The 18,615-nt window shown below is 42.2% G+C and overlaps 1 protein-coding gene across 1 annotated transcript in view; it reads left to right on the forward strand.

Moving 5' to 3' along the window:
* The window catches only part of LOC139647843 (CUB and sushi domain-containing protein 3-like), a 221,515-nt gene that overhangs the window by 189,044 nt on the left and 13,856 nt on the right, over positions 1-18,615 (forward strand). Inside the window, 4 exon segments of the mRNA XM_071523829.1 lie at positions 2,844-3,026; positions 10,404-10,577; positions 15,815-15,988; positions 16,844-16,917. Of these exon segments, the coding sequence (XP_071379930.1) occupies positions 2,844-3,026; positions 10,404-10,577; positions 15,815-15,988; positions 16,844-16,917 (605 nt within the window).

Below are 18,615 nucleotides of genomic sequence, written 5' to 3' on the forward strand. Positions count from 1 at the left end.
ATAGACACACAGTGCGACAGAGACAGCAGGCTTTGTCAGCTTCTATTTCCCATCATCGTCGTATTTCAAGAGCCCCTGACTGAGGCAGCCAAAGAACATAAGTCAGTGCAGACAAACCTCCCTGGACAGATCTGGGTCTTATGATGAAATACCTCTTTAGGTGAATAGCAAAATAAAGTGCAATCTTACTAGATGATATCTCTGTGCTCTGCATCTTGAGCAACCAGCCCCTCCACTGTTAATATGGTAGTCTGCCATGTGGGCATTAAAAGACCTGGCCCTCAAAACGTTACATCATAGGCTTCTTACTTACGGACCGGACTGCTTGTTTAGAAAACTCCTGCTGATATATTATGGTCATTTTGTGCAACAAGCCATTAAAATATTACTGATTGTTCCTTTAAAAATATGTTTTTGTAAGTTAAACCTAGACCAAAACAGGCAACATCGATCAGAGAGAGTAGAGGCAGAATTAGGCTTTTATCTAAATCTGTTCGATGCAGATATACACACACACACTCACGCACATATGCACACACACACATATTGTGCAGAAAGCCTTCAACACACGGCGCCGTTCAGAACTGGTTTAAGACAAGTTGTAAATTGACTACACTTTGTACTTAGAAAAATATGTGGGAGTGCTCATTGCCTAGGTCTAAATGCTTTTTACTATTGTTGATTTATGTATGGAAAAACAGACTATGTACCTGCAATGCCACGGCCGAATACGCATTATCACGTCTATCTGCACATACTCGCTGACATATTCTATGCCTATATCATTAATGAATGTCACTGCAACATCTTGGTTTCATTATCCCATAACCACTTAATATGGACTCTGCGGTGTACACACACACACACACACACACACACACAAACAAGTGCACTACACAGACACAGGCACAGCTCTTCTCCTTCTAAATGTCATCATGTTTAAATGTGTTTCTGTTTACCTTTTCATGATAGAAACTATGTGTTGTTTTGATATTAATGCAGCTATTTTGCCAAAGCCTCCATTCCATTTAAAAATTTAAGGCAATAGATACATGCCCAGGAAGAATATTCAAAATCTCAGTGATCAAAAAAAGGACAAACAGTAATGCCAAATTACATTTATTTGGGTACCTTGCACACTTGAAGTCCCAGTATTTAAAAAAAAACAGAGAATACAAGGCTGTGAAGGGCTGTAATGATTTTTTGTCAAAATCTAAGTGATTCAGGATAGTGTTTGGATACAGGAGTGTTTGATGTTGCTTACAGTTCTTGCATGGACAATTTTTCAATTTTTGTTGATATTTTTGCTATTGACAGATGCCATTGTCCCACATACAGAGAAAATATTTTCATGGCCATGGTATGAAACCAAACCATTCCACATGCCTTTTCAAATGACTAAAAATGGGAAAAATAAGATAAAATAAAATATGAAGCTGTCATTGGGACTCGCCATAAAGTTGGAGAGTTTTAATTTTTGACACCATATTTAAATTTCTCTTATCTCTCACCAACCATTTGAAAAATGTCCAACATGACTTTGCAGCAAATCTCTGCTTTATAGATGAAAGTGTGATTTGTTCCTCCTTGATTCTCCTGCTATAAAGGGGAACCACATTTCGGTTAGAATGGTGACTGGTGGAAATAATGATACATTACTTTTTGCCAAGAGCTCTTTTCATAGCAGTATAGATAGTTGAACAGGGCGTTGAGGTCACTGTAGGATGGCTTTTTAAAGGGATATCATTAATACATTAAAGTCTGCTCAAATGTCTGTCAAGTTACTCTCCTGATCAAATGCAGCTTAGTTTCAGTTAATCAATGAACATTTTGCCCTAGTCAGCTAATTTCAGGGTAGTTTGGAACACAGACACATCTAGGATCAGATTCTTTATTGAAGCAACCTTGATGTGCTGCCATCACCCCAAAACCTCAACCGGTGTCAACACTCCACTTCAGCTCTGTGTTCAGAATCAGCAACACTCAGACATACCCTGTCAGGAAACAAAGTTAGTTTTGCCCAAGGACGATACACACTTGGCAGCATGTCCAAGTGTTGAAGTCCCTGGCCGCGGCAATCGGAAATAAACAAACAGAAATTAATTCAAGGGAGGAGGCGTTGGGAGGGAGAGCCATCTGCATCTGATTGGCTTCTTGCGTTAAAAATGAGCAAGTCCGGAAAGATTTCTTGTTGAGTAGGCACAAGTTAGGGCAGTAAGGCAAAGCTAGGGATTTGGAAAAGCAAGCAGACAGAGGCTGGCGTCTTACGGTCCCGCCAGAGACAGTCAGTACCAGTTCAAGACCTGACCTGATATTGTGGACCAACACTCAGCCGTCTGTTTACTTGCTGTAGAGCTCATTGCGCCATGGGAAGAAGCACTAGACGAGGCATATGAAAAACAGAACTCTAGACGCACAGAGCTAGCAGCTGAGGCTAAACGGCGAGGCTGGAAAGCCAAGGTACGCCCTGTGGAAAATGGCTGATGTGGATTTGTTTAACAAAAGGGTAATCTGTGCACAACCGTGTGTATGAGCCAGGTGCGTCGGAGGAGGAGGACAAAGGAGAAATCTGTAGACTCCCGCACACTGTCTTCACTTACAAGAATTTAATTCTTGGAGGTGTCATGGGCTGAATTGGATGAAACGTCTACTGTAGGATGCGAGGTTCTCACTTGATAACCCATAAGACATACCTGCTCTCACCCACCTCTCCTAACAGCCAAGCTAGATTTCTACATATTTCTTGTTAATACATATTTTTTATGGATTTTCTGCCATAAAAGACCACCCCATTTAGGATGATTTCTGACACAAGTTCCTCATCTTTGCCCCACCCCCGACAGTGATCACCTGCGGCGACCCCGGCATTCCAGCGAATGGCCTTCGGTTCGGCGATGACATCACGGTGGGCCAGAACGTGACGTTCGCGTGCCAGCCGGGATACTTGATGATCGGAGGCGACAGCGCTGTCACGAGGACCTGTACCAACAACGGCACCTGGAGTGGCACCATGCCGGCATGCCAAGGTAAGAACCACACACACGCTCACACACACACACCTGTACACACACGTGTTGCAGTAGACAGTCGACCTTGATAACCATCAGACCGTGCTGTAACAACCTTGGCACGCTAGCGCTCTTGTCACGTACAATACAAAATACATGCTTACACCCTGAGATCTAATGAGATTAGCAAGCAAGGTGACACAGAGAACTTCCTATGTGGTCTGATAGTGTCATGGTGTTCGCTACAGTGTGCTGATAACAGAAATGTCTACAATACATAAGGCTGGATGTCTGTAAGACAGAAGCACGCACGCGCATCTGCTGATACACGTGCGTATGTATACACTTACACACACACACACACACACACACACACACACACACACAAGTACACCATTAATCTAGGATCTGTTCTCTTAAATTATGTCTAGCGGGTATCTGATGGATCCCTAAATGACAAAAGCGGAATTACATTTTAATGAGTCCCTTGATTTAAGACAATATTTCTCAGCTGGGTCCCGAGCAAAAAAAAAAAAGTAATAATAATAAAATAAAGTTTAAGAGCCCTTGATCTAGGACACAAGGATTTCACCCGCACCTGCATCTAGAGGTGCACCTGTGGTGGCACAGAGCCGAGGCTAAAAGTTCCTCTGACATGGGATGATGGATGGCTAACAGCTCCTCTTCATCACAGCGAGGATCCCGCTAATTGTACTCCAACGGTTAATCATGGCCCTCCTCTCTCTAAAAGTCTTTGCGCACTCTATGGGCCTGATTAACATCAAAGTTAGAAAGTCTACAAAGAGGACGTAGCTGTTGTTCGTCCATCAATGCGACGGCGCACAATGATTTATGACGCTCGAGCGGAGGCATGGATTAGCATATCTGGCGTTGGCACCCAAAAGTGAGCATTGCAGGGAAGATTAACTTGTGCAGCGAACAGTTCAAAAGTACGGCAGCACAGGGAAGAGCCCACAAGGCAAATGGCGGCACATTGTTGCTAAGGAACTGTTCCCACGCTGCTGCCTCAGTAACAGAGGGGAGAGCTGGGTTTCTGTTTGTCTGTTGAGAAATAGGAACGGGGAGGGGATGAGAGAGACAGAGAGGGAGAGAGAGAGAATGAGAGACTGACAGACACAGAGACAAACACAACAACGGATAACAGAAAGATAGTCAGAAAGAGAGACTGGCAGAGAGAGAGAGAGAGAGTAAGTTATAGAAAGTCAGAGACACGGAGAGAAAGGGTTAGAGCGAGAACGAGACAGCGCTAGAAAGATAAACCAAGAGAGAGCAACAACAGAGCGCCTATCGATCATTCTCCTCTCATGTAGCGGCTGATTCTATTTCCAGACGTGCCGAGTGCGGACCCAGAGCCTGCCTGTGCCGCCGTTCCCCAGCTTAACTTCTCACAGGGAGTGAACTAACTAACCTTGCCCAGAAGTTCCCAACAACATCCAAGCTGACACTGATTTGTAATATTTCATGGGCACGTTTCATTATTAAGGCGCTCTGTTCAGTGGTTATGCTGAAGCTGTTGGATGAACGGATGCTCGCACGGCTGTTACCCAAGGCAGTTTAAGTGGAGGGATAGAGAAAGGGGGAGGGATGGAGAGGCAGTGTGTGTGTGTGTGTGTGTGTGTGTGTGTGTGGCTGCGTGGCTGCGTGAGGCTCCTAACCTCCGAGCTCTAATCCTTGACAGCTACCTCAACAGCTCATAGCGCTCGGCTCCGATGCCGCGGCCGGCGGTGGGGGTGGCGGCGAAGAGTGAAACCCGAGGGCTTAGCCTTTCTCACCGCGCACACACACACACACACACACACACAATCTCACGCGGGTATTCAATTACACATCTCTGTCTCTGTCACGCATACATACACCCAGATGCTTACACACCTTCACCTTGGCTTCCCACCGCTGCCGCCGCTGCCTGAGTGCTGTCAGCTCCCACTGACCTGTATGCATTAGTCAGTGAGCCGGAGGGTCGCTCTCTCTCTCGCCTCCTCTCCCTCACTCCGCTGCTCTCGCTTTCCCACCAGCACTTATCTCTCTCGCGGGGTGAATGAATAAAAGAAAGGCAAGAGAGAGAGAGAGAGAAGTTTGATTATTAAGTGGACGCTCTATATTAATCTCCCCGTCCCTCAATATGGATTGGGGTATTCAGAGGTAACCCAGATGTTTTATAGTTTATTTATTTTTTAGTTTCTCCTTGTCTCCTCTCTCTCTCTCTCTCTCTCTCTCTCTCTCTCTCTCTCTCTCTCTCTCTCTCTCTCTCTCTCTCTCTCTCTCTCTCTCTGATACTATCTAGGACGAGCAATGAAACAGCTCGCCGGCAATCACAGCTTTTTTTTATCATCTCTCTCGCTGACAGCCTACGCACTGAGAGGTCTGAGAAAAGGAGTGAGAAAATATCCGGGGTTTTTTTTCTCGCATCCGAGACCAAAAACGGTGCCTTCTCCAATAACATCGCTTGCCTTTTTCTTTTGCATGATTGGGTTTAAGTTGAAGGTGCGGCGGTTCAGGCAGGGTGAGCGGTTTGATATTGTCATGATGCGGGGCATCTGTCATCCTGTCACAGGTTTGGATGATGTGCCGCAGGGATATGAGCTGATAGATATGCCAGGGAGGGAGAGGGAGAAGGGGGAGATGGAGGGAAGGAGAGAGGGAGAATTTGAGGCTGAAAGAGACGGAGAGGTTTTGCGTGCGCTGACTGTGTTCATAATTTTGCGCTTAATGTGAGTGCGGCGCCGCCAGCCGTGGCGATTGTGTGTGGCGTGCATTCATGCACACTCCGGCTATGACACATCCTAAGCCTCACCCGGCGAGGATTCCGTTTGAATCCCAGGTTTGGCGTGTTCAGCTAAGAGGCACTAATGCTGCTTAGGACTGCTTAGGAAAATGGGGACACTCTCTGCTTCCCGTTCAGTTCTGCCTGCCACACGTCTTTTTCTTTTTTTTTTTTGTAATTTCAGATGCAGCGCATATATGATTATTACTCCTCTAATCAGCGTAACATGCCTGCTGCGCACGTGCACTCTCCCTCTCTCACACGCTTTCTCTCCATCTCTCTCTCTCTCTCTCTCACGCAAACATAGCGAGACACACATACGCAGTCAAACCAACTTTCTACTTTATAGCATCCAGCTGGGCATTTTAGTGAGGTAATTCAGACTGAAGTGGCTTTTTTTTTTGCGACTCCAGAGCAACAACATGAAAATCCCCAGTTGAAGAGACTCTTTACTAATTCATTATTGTCAAGGAGAAACAAAATGACATTAGACCAAACAAAACATTCCAAAACAGCTTGCAACATCAACACGGTTTTTGCCTTTGACGCTTATTCAAAATTCATCATGGCCCAAATATCCACCTAAATATAGTACTGCTCTAAAGCGAACATATACCGCTGTGCTACGTCCATATGGAAATCTGTTTGGATCCACTGCCAACCAAGAACAAAAGGCAGTTCCACCTTGGAGAGAATATTGCTTGAATACCCCGCAGTGGCACGCTCCACATTCACTGTAATACAGCGTGTTGAAAAATCACAGCCACACTGAACTTTACAACACTAAAAACTTCCCCATCGTGCCTCTATCCTTTATTAACACTGTCATGTAATCAGCCCACTCATTTTCAAATGTAGAACTGAATCGGAGTAATGTACCAACCAAAAAGTTGCGTTTCAAACAGCTGGTGGCAAGACTATGCTTTCAGCCTTTCTGCTTGTGAAAAATATAAACAGAACTGAAACCCAGTTAATTTACTCTGTAGCAAGGGAGCTACTGTGCAAGAGCAACCTCGAACTTATGGTCATATGTCTATGATGGCTACATCTGCATATGTGTGTGTTGTATTTGGTAAGTGAAAGTGAGTGGCGTGTTGTACTACACTACCTAAAGGCTGCACCTTAACTAGAGAGCCACTGTGTTAACATGACAGTTTAAGTAACTGCGGACTTGTAAACTAAACTTCTGATCTTGCCAGACAGCTGTGAGGCCTGGACCATGGCTTCGGTTTGCAGGTCTTTGTTCAAGTGGTTAGACAGGTTGTCTCTGTGTGTGTGTGTGTGTGTGTTATTTCCGGCATGCGTGAGTGTGAGAGAGACAGACTTGGGGGAAATGATGGGTGCTGACGAGGATACTAATGCTATAAAACAACTGCTATAATTTATTCACACCCTTAAAACCCATATCCCATCTGCCTCCCCACGGGTTCATCTCCAAGTGTGTCAGAACAAACTCCGAGCTTTATTATGCATTCATTTATTACGTTTGTTGAGCAGAAAGTTTACGGCTTACACAGACACAAGATGCCCCCTCTCCCCCCTCCCATTTCCGTCAGAAATGATTCAGTCTACTCAGGGAGTCTTTTCCAAACAAAAATGCCAGGAAAATTCCACGCAATCTTCAAAACCCAGAACATTTCTCTGGACTAGAGACCCATTTTCCAGTCAATCACACTGCACGTTATGTAAAATGGCAAATTTGTGCCACTTTGCTGTACTGCATGCCTCTCAATAACTGTGAAATAGCACTATAATTTGAAGCATGTTGTGTAATGATTTATGATTTGACAGAACAATTCCCATTTTACCTCTACAATAGCAAACTAATTTATATATATATAAGGACAATGGTTTGAAAATAAATAGCTAAGTACTTAAGTAAGTAAATGTTGTCTGACAAATATTAGCCTTCTTGATAAGGAACAACAGTCAAACCAATTTCAAGTGCACTCTGTCATGTTTTAGGAAACAAGCAGTGCTTTGGAACATTGACATGTTTATTCATCCTGGGTAACTACTGGCATAAACACTAACCACAAAGATAAAACAACAACAAAGAGTGAAAATTCCACTAGATGAAAAGTGAATTTACTACAACGGTAAACACATTTCAACACCACAAGAGATCCCGGATATCTCCTTATCTCTGTAGCGTGTGGAGTCGAAAATATTGAATTTAGAATTTAGTAAAGGTATGGAAATATGAAACTTTGATCAAGATATCAAATTACACTCATAGGTGCACCACCTTCATAGATGAAGGAAAAACAGACCTTTACTTGGCTATACTAATCAGTCATCAATCTGAAGATCATGAGATCTTTTCAGTTCAGGGATTACTTTTCTCTGCAGAGAAGGAAATACAGACCAACCAACTTTATAGTGAATGAATATATTTATTAACTACCTACTAGACAGACAAACAAACAGACAAACAAACAAACAAACCTTGTAATACATGAAACAGGTGAAATGTGTGACAAATGCACAGATGATAAACCAGAATAAAACACTAAACTATAGGTTGAATAATGAAATGAGAATGAAATAAAGTATAATGAGAATGAAATGAAAATAAAATGAGAAGGAAAGGAATATTGGAATGAAAATGAAATGAGAATTAGGGATAATTATTGGCAACAGTAAATAGTGTTATGTCAATTTAGATCAATAAACCGGAGAAAGGAGGCGGGTCGCTCTAAGGGATCAATCAGACTATACTAACTTTCCTGTTTGGATTAAGTGATAATTTTAGTAAAGCTTTTGCATCAACTCTCAGCAGAAAGACATGGAAAATGTTTCAGCCTACTTGCCGGGTCCATCAGGAAGTTTCGACCGTGTAGAAGCTGGTTTCCCGAAGATCAGCGAGTCTGGTAAGCTCGGCAATAGTCGGGTCGCCTGGCAACAGCAAACGATGGAGTTGGAGCAGGTCTTTTGAAAAAGACACTCACACACTTTCAGGTGGATGTCCTTGCAACTGGCTTTCCAGTGGGGGAGTGGGGGCCAAGAATGGGTAAATATAATCAGACCTTAGGTAGCAGTGTGGTCCCAGGGGAATAACTGGGTCCAACTATTGGGAGGATAATTAAAACACTTAAGCATATATGATTAGTATATAATTCACACTATTCTAAAAACTCATTGGAGACATTAGGAAATACAAAGTAGAGAAGAGGACTAAACCAAGAATGAAAAGAATTTATGCATTAATGACTTTTATGGCTCTATCCAGAAAGGTGGGGGTTTCCTACAGAACTAAAAAGAGAAGGGAGAAAGCAATTCTTGATCCTTTTGGTAACATGATACAAAATTTAGGAAAGAAAGAAAAGAAAGAAATCTTCTTATTTTAATTTGTGTGAGTCTGTGTGTATGAGGGAGATCCTGGTCTGCAGTCTGATGTGGCTTGTAGATGAAACTGTCTGATTGGTGGAGGAGATCCCCCCCCTTAGTCTTGGTCAGCGTCAATGTGACACTTTTGTAGCTTTAAAGGTGAAGGATCATTTTTGTTCCTGGGAAAGAATGTTACTCAAGGGTCCATTTTGTGCTGTGGAGACCTGGTTCTGCTACATCTCTGTAAATCCACTTTAATCATAGCAATTATCTCCAAGCTAAAACATTCTCTCTAATTACCTGGTGTTGCCATCTATTGGCTGTCCGTGTTTAATTGTGGGGAGAAAGAAGAAAGCAACGGTCAGAGATCCAAACACGCTAACAAATTATTGTTTGTGTCTATGTGTGTGTGACTGTATTTCATTGGCTGTGTATGTCTGATTGCCTGACCCTTTGTCTCTCCTGTCTGTGCTGTATATAAGTTTGGATTTGCCTTTGTTTCATGCCTGTTTTCACTCTGACTTGTCTTGGCCGCTATTTGTATGATGGGCTGGGCTGAACTTGCTCTTCCGGTAGAGTTTCCTTCCTGAGTGTGAGTGAAGATCAAAATGCCTGCTGTGAGTATAAGGTTATTGGATGTTGATAGCAAACCTAATCTCCTATGGACTATGCTTCTCCTGTCTTCACCCAGCACCTAGATGAAGCCCAAGCTGTGCAGAGGTCACTTCACTTGTTTGTTATTGGACATTGACTCGACTTTTTCCAACCTATCTAAAAACATAAACAATTTAAGGGATTTGACCTGTAGAACCTGTGTATGCAATACTCCTTAAACCTCTATGCACGGTATTAGGTTATACTGTAGTACAGAGCAGAATTGCAGATAGATCTACTTTTCTGTTCATCCTCAAGAAAATCCATAACACTAGAAAGGCCAAGCTGCTATCAGTTGACTGCTGTTTTGAATTACATTTTAAAAATTATGCAAAGAAAAATAATTATACCCCCTTCAGTAAGGGGGTAAAGAGTGGCTATAATTATCTTTACCTTTCCATCTTTGATGAATTGTTTGTCTTCATTGGCCTTTCTAGTAGTAGCTAATCCTTATTTTTACATTTGGAAAGACGTAATGTCTCCTCTTTTGGTCTTGGTCTTGACTTGGACTTGGTCTGGATTTGGACCTGGTCTTGACTCAAACTCAGCTGGACCTGGTCTTATAATTGACTTGGACTCCACTAAGGTTTAGGTCTTGACTGTTTGTGTCTTTCCTATCCCCACAGTGGTGACGTGTCCTACGCCCCCGCCCATCCCCAACGGCCTCCTGGAGGGTTCGGTGCTGGAATGGGGCACCAGTGTGAGCTACAGCTGCCTGCCAGGCTACGAGCTCTCCTTCCCCGCTGTGCTCACCTGCACGGGGAATGGGACATGGAGCGGAGACCTGCCTCAGTGTCTGCGTGAGTCACCAATTACTCTCATCGTGATGATGATGATGATGATGATGATGATAGGGGTCTTTAGAGGAAGTCTCCTGGTGTTGACAGTCTAAACCCTTTCTCCAGCACCAAAAGTCTGGTTTGTCAAAAGCCATGGAGTGTCACCAAGATCACTATTGTCACAATCTAAAACATAGTTATTGGCACAGTTGGGTCCGTTTTGCTGATGTCCTTGTTTTAACATGGTTGAACATGTAAAATAGTTAAGACTCATAATTAAAAGCTGATAGACAATTGTTTTGCCTTGTATTTATCTGTCGATCTTAAATCCAAATTCCATTATTGATAAAAGACTTACTTATGCAGATGACTGTAAAATTACCAGAGTTCCCATTGGTCATAGAATTTCTGGAAACCATGGAAACCTATTGACAGGTTTTTTTCCACACAGTTTAAGACTGGGAATTTGGTAAATTCTTTGGGAAAGTCATGGAATAACGGGTAATTTTACAAATAGGCCACTTGACAGGAATATACCAGAATGTTTTTACAGCTTGTTCCACATATTTCTTGCCTTAGATGGTGGTTTTCAGCTGTTTTTCTACATTGTATCACCGCTTCTCCACAGCAAGCCCAACTGCGGTGGAAACCAAGACTGTTTACCCCTTTAGAACTTTTCTGAGCTGAAAAACAACATTAAGAAACCGGGAAGGAATACAAATTTTGCGTCGATGAAGTGTTCCAACTTAATTAACGTCATGGAATTTTACATCAGGGCTACAGGGGGAAAGCTGAATTACAAAACAAATGGAATAAGACAATCTTTGTGCAAAGAGAAACCAGAATATGGATATAATGGCATGGTTGCAAAGTCAGGTTCAAGGTTGTAGTTGCGAGTTTGGTTCATTTGTTATCATATCCCGTACATGATACTGAAAACCTGAAGGAATGGCATGGCATTATATCCTATCCCGTTGAAATGAAAAATGCATTGACCCCGAGCCCTGGAGCTAATGCTGCAATGATGATGATGAAGACGACGATCTGAGCGGAGCCCCGAGGGAGGAACCTCATGCTCTTTACTACATTAAGACCTTATCAGAGTCATCTTTCCAAGCATAATGATAACCCAGGGGATGCTTGGTCACTCAAGAGCATCTCGGCGTCATCACGATCATTCTTGCATTATACCAGTCGGACAGAAATGAAATATCAAGGAGGGTAAAGTGCTTACACGTGTTTGTTTCTCTATGACTAAATGGGATAAAAACAAACGTCCCCACTGAAAAACAAAGGGCTGAATGTTGAAGAACTGCACTTTACATCACCAAAGTTGATTATTGCAGGACCCCTATGCAGGGATTGTGTGATGTAAGCCATCAGATGTGTGTTTCATTGACTCCATGCATCCATTGTGCGTACTGGAAGCGTTGATTGTTGACTTGTTGATGGTAAGAGTTTATGGAATAAGCAACTATCTGGCTGAGGGAAGTAGGGGTGTTGGCGGTGTTTCAGTACCACATGTTAGATCATGACAAAAACTGTCTGAGACCCCTGGGCCCTCCCAAAAACAGCTATATTCAATTCTGTGTTCTTTTGTAATTGCTGCTAATTGCTGTTTTTGCTGCTTGTGGCCCTATTCAGTCAGTCGAACAGAGTCCTATTTGGGTACTTAGCATCTGAGATCCAGCTGACAGACAGCTACTGTTTGTGTGGATGCAGCTAGAAACACCGTCCCTTATGCGGCCATTTACTCTCCAAAATAGCCTCATTGCAGTCGTTCCTTATAATTTATGTAAATCGCTGCGCATGCTACAGTCTAATTTATATCCGGCTTAATGTAAAATGTTATATTTGTCAGTGTTATGACCAGACATGACACACTTTAGCACTGCTGAGTGACCCAGTGCCTGATTTTGTGTTATGTTCTGTTTTGGTCTTGAGTTGTGGTGATGGATATTTTTAGTTTCTTAATGTCTACTTGCTGTCTGCTGTAATTATAATGAGCAATGTCATCCCCCACCACACTACAATCACCTTTCCACATCAGCACCCCCAGAAACAACATCCTGCAGCTATATGAGCATATATCGTTAGTGTTCCATGATGTAACATTACTTTTTAATGTGTCTAGGCAGAGAATTATTGTGAGCGTGCAGTAATTATACTTAATAGCGTCATCACTTAGCTACAATACAGGTGCCAAAACGAGTGATATAAACGGCAAAATTGACACAGATTAACGACCGTGTAAACATCGTTCAGTGTGATCAATAATCACCTTCAGTGAACAACCTGGCTCTCCTTAACATGTTGTTATAGCAGGCCTCCTGCTACAGTGCTCTAAATGGACTCAGTCAGTGATAAATCACTGAGGTTTTCTAAGGCAAAAGGGAGTCTGGAAATTAAAACAATAGGGAGGAAAGTGCTGATCATATTTGGTGTAGAAAAAGTTATTATCTATGCATTAAAATGTTAGCGAAGCATTATCTGCAGCAGACTGGGGTCTGAGTCCCTATAGCATGTGACAACATTATGAAGCGCTAAATCCTTAGTTCGCGTCACTGCACACAATGTAACCACAGTACTCGCTGTTACAATCTCAGCATTATTTACTAAATACATGCATTCGTCATGGAGCAGTTTCAAATGCATACAGGACAATGTAGTTCTTGTGTCAGTGCTTGTAAAGCAATTATGAAGCTATATCCTTAGCATTACTCAACACACTGTATTGTACTGTAGGTTCAGGATCTTTTAAATTACAAACTCACCAGGACTGCTAATTAGATTACCTTTGGCTGCACCATTCATCTGCTGCAAAACCAACCTGATATGTGTTTTGTGTTCAGTTTAGTGCAGGATAATTATGAAGCCATAGTCTTTCTGTTTATTACACATACATTGCTTTGAGTCTAGAATATATGATTGCCATACATACTCAGCAATTCTGTCTGAAAAGCAGCTCAGAAATACTGCAAGAGACGGCATGCATCTGCAAAAGCAAACCAGACTGCGCACTTCTTATTATGAGTGCTTTGCATACACAGCAATTATAGCTGTGTCCTAACCATTTACAAGACGCACAATAGAGTAGATTTGAAATATTCATTGATAGTGTTCAAACAGTACTGCTTATGATTCGTCTTCGCTCTGTACTACTCTACAAAAAAAAAAGAAAACAAACAGGGAAGTGTTTCTTAGATCTGAAATATTGATAGAGATTAATCCTTACAATTACAGAGCAGTGAAAGTGCTTAAACATCTATATTCATCTTACCTGTGACAACACACGGAAAACGGAGAGCACGCAGCAGAACTTGGTGTCTGCGAAGGCTAGTTCATGTGTCTGCAGGGATGAGACTGTGATCCCAACTTTGAATCTGGCCCCTGCATACTGATGACTTCAAAGCATAGATAATTCATCAAGGAAAGAGAGAGGCTGTAAGAGAGTGAGGAAAAAGTTTGGGTAGTCTCCCTCTCTCTCCCCCTGTTTCCCTCTCTTCCTCTCTCTCTGTCTCTCCCCCTCTCTTCCTCTCACTCCCTCTCTCCCTCTCTCACACACACACACAGGCACATTAAATATGCTGAGCTTGGTTTGGCCCGGGGCCATTTCTCTTATATTTCCATAAAACAGTACATTATTTCCCTGCGGCTTGAAGCTTGTGACTGATGTGCATGTCACCTGTTTGGCCTGTAATGTCACCCCTCCAAAAAATGTTGTCTGAATACCAAGAGTTACAGTGCCGTTTGAAAAGTGACAAGAATCGTTTTCGGATCCAGCCAGAACATTTGCATCTTTATTTGTTGGCACATCAAACACGGTCAAACTATCGGTGGGGTTGGTTGAATTCACAATGCATCTTTTTACAGAGGCGACCTACAGTATAGGCAAACATATTTTCCAGGGGAAGATATGTCTTTGAATACATGGATTTGTTGCCAAGATAACAGTATTTGCAGTAATGGCTTTATTCAGCCATTCCTGCATGGGCTGGATTCTAATCTCCCCTTTTACTAGATATCTATTATGTCAGGAAACGGTTGTGGGAAGCCCCTGTGTGTTCCTGGCTTCTAGGAAGAGAGCTAGCAAGAACTTATCTCTGTCTCCAGACCTCCACGCAGCAGCACACGTCAGGTCTCGCGAAGCAGCCTGCCTTATTATTGGCTTGATCCCCGCAGTGCTCCGGCTGCGTGACTGAATGCTACGACTCTCGTCCTTGCTTCTGCTCTCACCCACACAGAGCATTCCTAAGCCTGCTACAGCTAACGAGCAACCCTCACTGATGAGTGTATGCTAGAAGTGGATGGATGGATGAATAGATAAATGGGTGGTTAGATGGGAGGGCAGGATGGCTGATTCCAGTCCCCCCCAAACCCACTCACTCTAAGCTGCTCTGATCCATTTGATTCGATGCCTATAGGCCATAAAGTGAAGGAGTAGCGGTGATAATCCAGTGGGCTTCATCTGCGTATGCTGTAGTTGGATTCCCATTAAAAAAGGCGACATCATGCAAGGGGCTTTGAGAGCAACTGCAGCAGCAGATGGCTCCGGTTGCGTTAACCTCAAGGCCCTGTCAGGGAAATTAATATTTCACTTGACAATTATTTTCATCTAAAATGACCTCCCTCACCCGTTCGTTGCTGCCAAGACGCTTATTCAGAGGGACTACTGTAACCACTTGCCGCCGAGGTTGATTGTTGGAAATAAAAAACCCTGATTAGATTGAATAATTCAACCTGAAATTAGGTCATCAATGTATTATCTGCCCACACGCAATAAAAAAAAAATGGCTTAAGGAATGCGTGCAAGAAGGGTTATGTCAATGCAATTTGAATAAGCCAGTGCTTTTCAAGTTGATGTACAGCTTGGAAAACAGCAATCACAACAGCAGCAACGCAGCACAGTTGTAACCATCTTAGCCTGATTTTGTGTTTCTCCTCTATGAGTACAGCAGCAGCCACTACAGCCTATTATTTCTTTAATGCTGAATAGTCATGTTGCAACAGAACACTCCGATGACTGGTTGCTATATTGTTCCTTATGCCTTATGATGGGTAAAAAGAGATGAAAGTTTGGATTGTACAAATGGCGCAGAGCAATAGGGCAACGCCATTGCAATGAAGTGAAGGAGCAACAGCACAGCGGTAGAACACTGTTGCATGCAGCGCTTGCAGGAAAATGTGTGACCTCTATGTTGGCTGTGTTGGCCCTTCATTTCTCACGTCAGCAATATTGCATATTTCTGCCTTTCCAGCCAAGTTTTGTGGAGATCCTGGTACGCCTGCCAAAGGACGGAGGGAAGGGCGTAGTTTCATCTTCAAGTCGGAGGTGACGTTTAGCTGCACTACCCCCTATGTCCTGGTGGGCTCAACCACACGCGTCTGCCAGGACGACAGCACCTGGACTGGATCTCAGCCTCGATGTATAGGTACTGCATGAGTTTGTCTGAGTCAAGTAGTCCATCAAATCATCTGTGGATCGCCGCACTGGTCCTGATTCAACTAGTCTAATCCATATAATAGTTGAATGTTTCAAATTATCAGTGTGGTGCAGAAACCTTGAATCTCCAAAAAAGTCAACTTTATTTTTTGTAATTTACAGTGTATTATCAATGTTTATCCGATCTTTGATTTTTGTGATATTTCGGCATGTATGAGATAAGCATTTTCTATGTGTGGGAGAGAAAAGTAGCAAAAATAGCAAAATAGGAGATACAAGGTGTCTGCCAGGCACCGTCAAAAGTGAAAGAAAAGACAGAGGAGCAGTTGATTTAACTAATCTTCCATATGATGTTTCTCTTTTGATTCTGTTGTGGCTGACATGAAAAAACAAAACACAGTTGAGGCTGAACAAGAATAAATTTGTTGCCATCTGGTTCTGACGTAAAACTGGATGACAAGAACGAAATACATTATTATACATTATTTATGTTGTTGCATCAGGGCTTGGGGATTCACTCTACAGTATACAGTATAAGGCCACTGTGATGCCTCAGGTTTCCAGCTTACTTGATGTGGCTCAGCTTGAGTTCTGTTCCACTGATGATTGAACAGTATTTAAAATGCTTCAAGTTTCCAAGAAAGCTAGACCCAAGTAGGAATTATTGAAAATTAGAGATGGCAAGGCAATTCTGCACATGTCACAATGCTACTTTAGTAATTGTCCTCTGGTACATGGTACACCAGGGGGAAATTGCTCAGTCATTATCAATGATTGCCCCTCTGTCATATTCTCATTTTTATTTCCTTCCAATCCCTCTGCTCAACATGATTTCCTGTCCCAGAGCCCACCAGAACCACCTGTGAAAATCCAGGGACACCTGAGCACGGCTTCATGAATTACACCACAGGCTTCAAGGTAAAATGAACTCTTATTATATGATTCATATGTTTTAAATTGGTTCATGTGGTCACATGTCTCTCAGATCAGTTGGTTCCTCAGCATGTTTTTCAGACTGGACTGGACAGATTAGACTCCTAGTATAGGCTACTCTCAGCTCTACTCTATTCTATAGTACTCCTCTAATTTGTTTACAGTTTAAGCTATAATATATAGATCCTGCTTGAACTAGATAAAAAGTTCTAGCCAAGAATTTTTGTTTTGTTTTGTTTTGTTTTTTCATTTTTTGCAACCACCCTGACCACCTATGGTCCATAGTTTGAAAAGCACTACACGAATTGAATCCACTTACTTTGATTCAATTCACTTCACTACAACACACTCCAAAATATCAGTAGTTCTGCTCTCTATTCAACTCTGTTGCACTGTTCTTTTATACTCCATTCTACCCTGCTCTACTCTACAGTGCTATCATATGATGTTATGTTATGCTATGCTCTGCTATACTATACTATGCCAGGATTACATACTGTAGTTTTAGCTGGTTTAGCATTTTCAAGCACAGTATCCCCCATCCCATTACACACAAACACTCACGTGAACACACACACACACACACACACACACACACACACACACACACACACACACACACAGAGCCCTTTATGGTATGTAGCAACTCGTTTGTGTATACAGTAATAACTCTGCATAATAAAAATAATAATAAAAAAAGTAATGAAAGCTCATAATCCCTATAATGTAGTAAAAATGCTGGGCACATAACACAATAACCTTTTGGTAGATAACTTAATTAGGTATTACATTTTATGTTGGTTACTACATTATAAGGTGAGTTGCAATTTTTTTGTCGAATGATGTCAACATGTAATGAACTTCTGCCTCCCACACTATGATAGCAGCACTTTAACACAGCCCATAAATGACCCATCTTTTGTTGGGCTTTTGATTTTTTCCATCTCAGGTGTGCAAACATCCACAGCAGTAAATATAAATTGATGTAAAAGGCCATTTTCTGTTTCTTTGTGAAATTTAGATCTTTGTCCAATACAATCCAACAGAGCATAGGGGAAACAGCCGAACCCAAAAAGGGATGAAAACACGCTCTTTCAAAGCAATAACACTCACACTGCAGTCTTCAAATAGCTGTGATTGAACAATTATCGCATTAAATTTCAGCTATAATAGTCCATTTGATCCTTTTTTTGTGATTCTCACACGTTTCCTTGTTTACTCTGACGGCTGCCAGTCTTCTGCCGCTTTTGTGTCATATCAGAAGAAGCGGAAGAAAGCGTTCATGTGTTTAACTCATTGCTTATCCAAAATCATTTTTAAATTGCTTGCTTTTCGTACGTACGCTTGATTGTATTAGCAATTCGTGGCACCAAGTGGGGCAAAAAAGCCCACATATATAAATCCCACATACGTATATAACTTGTAATTATCACTGGGAGGTTGACATGAGCATTTTTTCCCCACTTTCAGTTCATAAATCTGAGCCATCAAAGCCATCAGAGTATTTGAACTTCCTACTGCTAACTAGCCCATGCTAGTTAAAATAACATACCTAATACAGCAATATACAAGTTTCAAAGGCAAATCATAAAATTGGATGTAGGCAGGTCTCATTGCAGTGTGGGTGTTATTGTGTTGAAAAAGGAAAAAGTTTTGGGTGCTTTTGGGTCGAACTGTTTGAAT

Source organism: Centroberyx affinis, unplaced genomic scaffold, assembly GCF_046629955.1.
Source record: "Centroberyx affinis isolate AG114_WGS23_722 - 3 ecotype Tasmania unplaced genomic scaffold, CSIRO-AGI_Caff_v1 ptg000102l_1, whole genome shotgun sequence".
Classification (NCBI taxonomy): Eukaryota; Metazoa; Chordata; class Actinopteri; order Beryciformes; family Berycidae; genus Centroberyx; species Centroberyx affinis.